The following is a 4,566-nucleotide window of genomic DNA, read 5'->3' on the forward strand; positions in this document are numbered from 1 at the left end:
ATCCCATCCATGGAGGGAGAATAGCCTACAAGTCCATCCATGGAGGACCAATAGCCTACATCCCATCCATGAAGAGCCAATAGTCTACATCCCATCCATGGAGGCCAGTATTCAATTATATGCAGCATTGCATCATGTTCTGATAGGAACAAGATATTCAACTTGTGTTTCAATGGACGAACAGATAAGGGAGTATTTGCTGAGTCACTAATTTTATCCTAACTTCTGGAGATCAGAAGGGAGTTATAATGGCCTTGGTTCTCCTTAGGGCCATTAAGGGAGGGTTGTGCCTTAAGGCTGAACCTTCAGTGTGGAGATTAAGAGGCACTTATCTGAGCTTTAGGTTCTTTACTTGTAAGTGGCCTATGACCTACATGTGCCATGTGCATGGGACAAACACAAAACCTCCCGGTTTAAGAATGCCATTAGTTACTGTAGTAAGTTCTTCCCTCCATCCCTCCCCACCTCCTCTCTTACAGTGAGCTTGTGTGTATCTCTCTTCTACCCTCCCTCCTTCTTGCTATCTCCCTCCCTCCCCTTATCCTCCCCTTCTCTCCTCTGTCTCCAACGTTGCTGCCCCCATGTCTCCTCCCTTCCTTTCTGGGTTTGCATTTAATCCAGACATGAAGGATGAGAGTGTCTAACTGCCTTTCTCTGTTTGCCTCCCTCCCCCTCTCTCTGTCTCAGAAAGGAAAACTGTTCACTACGTTTTGAAAATGTAATTGAGTTAAGCTTCCCTTGCTCTGACAGACAAACAGACAACTTCCTCTGTTCTGACAGACAGACAACTTCCCCTGTTCTGACAGACAGGCAGCTTCTCCTGTTCTGACAGACAGGCAGCTTCCCCTGTTCTGACATTCTGACCCTGCTTGGTTGTGTTTGTGTAGGAGTGGGAGCGTGCAGAGCTGCAGTCACAGTCGAGGGAGAATCTTCTGTGCCTTCCGGTGTGACAGGTGCCTTGTTTTGTGTGCTTAGAAAATGACTGGCATGGTTGGAGGAGGCTTCATTTCTGGCGATCCCATATGTGTCTTATCTCTGATTTCCAAACATTATTCTTGTGTTTTATTTCCTATCAAAATGTTCCTTATGCACATATTTGTAAAAAAGATTAAATTGAATGTTAATGCCATGCACTAGAAATTCACTTTACTTGTTGAGCTATTGGTTGGCATTTAGTGTTTTTTTCCCCTGTATAGATATGTTTTAACCAAACTGAGAATATTTGTTATACTATACCTAAGAGCATGGTTTCTTCATCATTTTAAAATATAAAAACCCCCCCATGAAAATGTAAGTAGAAAAAGAAAACCGTGAAAATGGAAATATTCTTGTAAATTATAATTGGCTTTTAAAAATAATAACCTATGAGTTAATAATAATGGCTTGAGGAAACTGTCCTTTAGCATTTCTTGTTATAACATTTGTTTCCTAGAAAACATAAAAGAATTTAATGTAAATGGCACTTGCTTTGCTGCCATCAAGCCCCACGACAAGGCAAGAACCCAAGAACGGTAGCTGGGGTAGCAGAGTCTGGCTGCTCTTGCAGAGGCCCCAGATTCTGTTCCCAGGACCTGCATGGTGACTCACAACTGTCTGTGACTCCAGGTCTAGGAGACCCGATGCTGTCTTTGTGTCTCCAAAGCCACTGCATGCACATGGTACGCACACACCCAAAGGCGCTCACACATACACATACAAGAAAATGAATCTTTGGGGGGAAACTCATCGTTTCCAAAGCTGCACGCTGTGAGCAGGACTCACCTTACACTGCTTCTGTTTAACAGTCCTGGGAATCATCTCGTAGCTCAGATGTGTCGGGATGACTCTTCTCTTCGGGACCATCTTTAGCTCTTCAAACTTAGAGACGTCTCCCCACTCGATAGGAGATGTGAGGGTAATTCCAACGTTGGGAATGTTCTCGATGACTTCTGCTACCCAGTGGGTTCCTTCACACAAACAGATGATGAAATGCAGCTTTAATTAAATGTCTCAGCTGAAGCAACGGATGTAGAAGGTGAGCAAGTTAAGCAAGGCAAGCATGATTCTCATCAGCAATCATGACTATGATGCCCCCGAAACCTGATGAGTGCTAACTTGCTTTAAGTAGAACCCTGTTACGAGAGTGAAAAGGTTTGCAAGGGGTGCTTGCTGGTTCCCTGGCAAAAGACAGGTTGTTCTTACTCATTTCTAGACTCTTCAAAGCACCAACTCATGTACGTGTTCTCTAATGTGATTCCATGTTCCACGAGCCCTTCAGCCTTCTCTTACAGACTATGTTCTACCTGCCCCCCACCACATACACAAGAAGTTCTCTCCCTTTTCTGTCTCCCCACGCTACCCTTCCTCTGTTAGAATAAACAGCAGACTACAGTTGCTACAGTGTGTGTGTGTGTGTGTGTGTGTGTGTGTGTGTGTTCGCCTCCCCATTTACCCCTTGAAGATATATACAAACCTCTGCGTGTGCATAGAACAGCATTTATGCAGACCAAGTATTTGGATCATATGTTTGTTACACTCAGAGAGCTACTAAAAGTTTGCTACCCTAGAATCTGGGAAAAACACATGAGCTCTGCTTGGTTTTTGTTTTTGATTTTTGTTTGTTTGTTTTTGAAGGGATGGTGATGATGCTGATGACGTTGTTTTAAGTTGTACTCGTTATCACTGTATTTGCATATGACGTCACAGAATGCACACAAAGGTCAGAGGACAACTTGTAGAGCTGGTTCTATCTTCCACTTTGTGCCTGGATGAATTCAGATTACCAGGTTTACACAACAAGGGTTTCACCCATAGAACAATCCCAATAGACCTATGCTTTTGTTTTTGATGCAGGGGTTGAGCTCAGTGCTTCCTTCATGCTTCACAAGTGCTCTTCCATGGGACTCCCCACACCCACATGCCCAGCCAAAAATAGAACTCTACACTTAGGGGAAGATAATGATTTTGTAGCAGGAAAACGAAAGCTTGCAGGGGAGTGGTGGTATTTGCTAATTTGAAGACTACATCCCTATGGGGATTAAATCAGGCTAGTGTTAGTGTCCTTAACTTCATTGTGACTTCAGTGAGGTGCAATAGGCACACCCTTATGGCTGAGTAAATATTCAGAGTCTAGCACTCTGATTTGCTTTATATTAAGTGTACTTTAGAAAGTCTTTTTTATTATTTTGTTTTGTTTTTTTAGCCCTATTCATTTTGCAAGTGTGAATGTTTTACCTGCAGATATGTGTGTGAGTCAGTCTTTTGAGTGCCTGGTGTCTGCAGAGGTCAGAAGAGGGCATCAGAATCCCCAGAACCAAAGTTAAGAGGTGAGTCTGTGTGTGTGCGTGTGGTCTCTAAACACCTCTCACCCATGTGCACTTTGCTGCTTCCCACAGTAAGCACCTCCTGGTTTAATTGGTGACTACAGTGCACACCCGACTCAAAGGCAGTTTGCCTGCTCGCTGTTGAACTGGTTACTGGGTAGCTGCCATCTCCATGTGACCACTGTTATGGAATTAGCAGCAGGCAATTGGACATTACATAGAAAAACAAAATTAGCACAGAACCAATTCCGATGGCTAATGTTGGTGTGTATACAACTGCTCAGGAACCAGTTCTGAAGGAAACGTTTTAGCCAGGAAAGGACGGCTCTTAGGGCAGATGCAAATGTTCCAGACCCATAAGCATGAACTGAACAGAGGCTGTTTACTCATCACAGAGACTGGAGCAAGGCACGGTGGGAATTTGTGTGCTCTGATTTTCTTATTGTATATGATTTATCAACACTTATGTTTCTTCACAAAGTGAATAAAAAGGAAAGCTGTACAGAGCTTTAATTATTTCACCTGAATCTTTCTGAAGTTCAAAAAATTAAATCCTGTTCCCCACTATAATTGTGATGGACTCTTATTTATTAAATCCAAATAAATCCTTAAAAAAATTAAATCCTGAAAGATCATGTTCCCCTTTTCAAATAAAATTTCTGATAAATAAAGTTATTTTGAAAATGATTGTTCTGTTTGTTATTGTTACATTTCTGCATCTTATAGTACACTTAAGAAAAAAAAAACTCACCAGATTTTGGGTAGGAAACCAGAAATATGTCATCTTCTCTCGCATCAAAAGAATCCAAGGAATCAAGGAGTCCTTCCGAAGACATGGAAGAGAAGAGGATGCCCTTGTACTTGTGAAGGAGGCCGGACTGACTCTGGGATGACATCGTCCACCTGATCTACTCAAGGCTGAGTCCCTACACAAGCCGCAGACAGCCCTGGACCTCGGCCACAACCCCAGCAAGTGGCAGAGCAATCTCTGTATCTAAGCTGACATTCCATGTGTCTATATATACCTTCTGCAATTCTTCACAAGAATAATTTTTAAACCATCACTGAGCCAAAGTCTATTATAAAAATGGTGTTATCTGGATTTTTTCTGATAACAGAGGTTACAAAACATTTTCTTCCACTCACTTCAGGTTCATGTGCACAGAATACTACTAAGCAACCAAGAGTAATCACTGTTAAGATAATACTGCTAATAAAATCCTTTGGTCTAGATAGGTAAAGTCTTTTAGTCACTACAATGAAC

General features: G+C 42.3%; 1 protein-coding gene across 1 annotated transcript in view; it reads right to left on the bottom strand.

The window, feature by feature from the left end:
* Positions 1-4,198, bottom strand: part of LOC101992526 (sulfotransferase 1C2-like) — a 19,875-nt gene extending 15,677 nt beyond the window's left edge. The window contains exons 1-2 of the mRNA XM_005364641.2: positions 4,054-4,198; positions 1,762-1,946 (exon numbers count right to left, since the gene is read on the bottom strand). Of these exons, the coding sequence (XP_005364698.1) occupies positions 1,762-1,946; positions 4,054-4,198 (330 nt within the window). The remainder of the gene's footprint in view (positions 1-1,761; positions 1,947-4,053) is intronic.
* Positions 4,199-4,566: the final 368 nt, after the last annotated feature.

This window comes from Microtus ochrogaster, assembly GCF_000317375.1.
Source record: "Microtus ochrogaster isolate Prairie Vole_2 chromosome 14 unlocalized genomic scaffold, MicOch1.0 chr14_random_2, whole genome shotgun sequence".
In the NCBI taxonomy this organism is placed as follows: Eukaryota; Metazoa; Chordata; class Mammalia; order Rodentia; family Cricetidae; genus Microtus; species Microtus ochrogaster.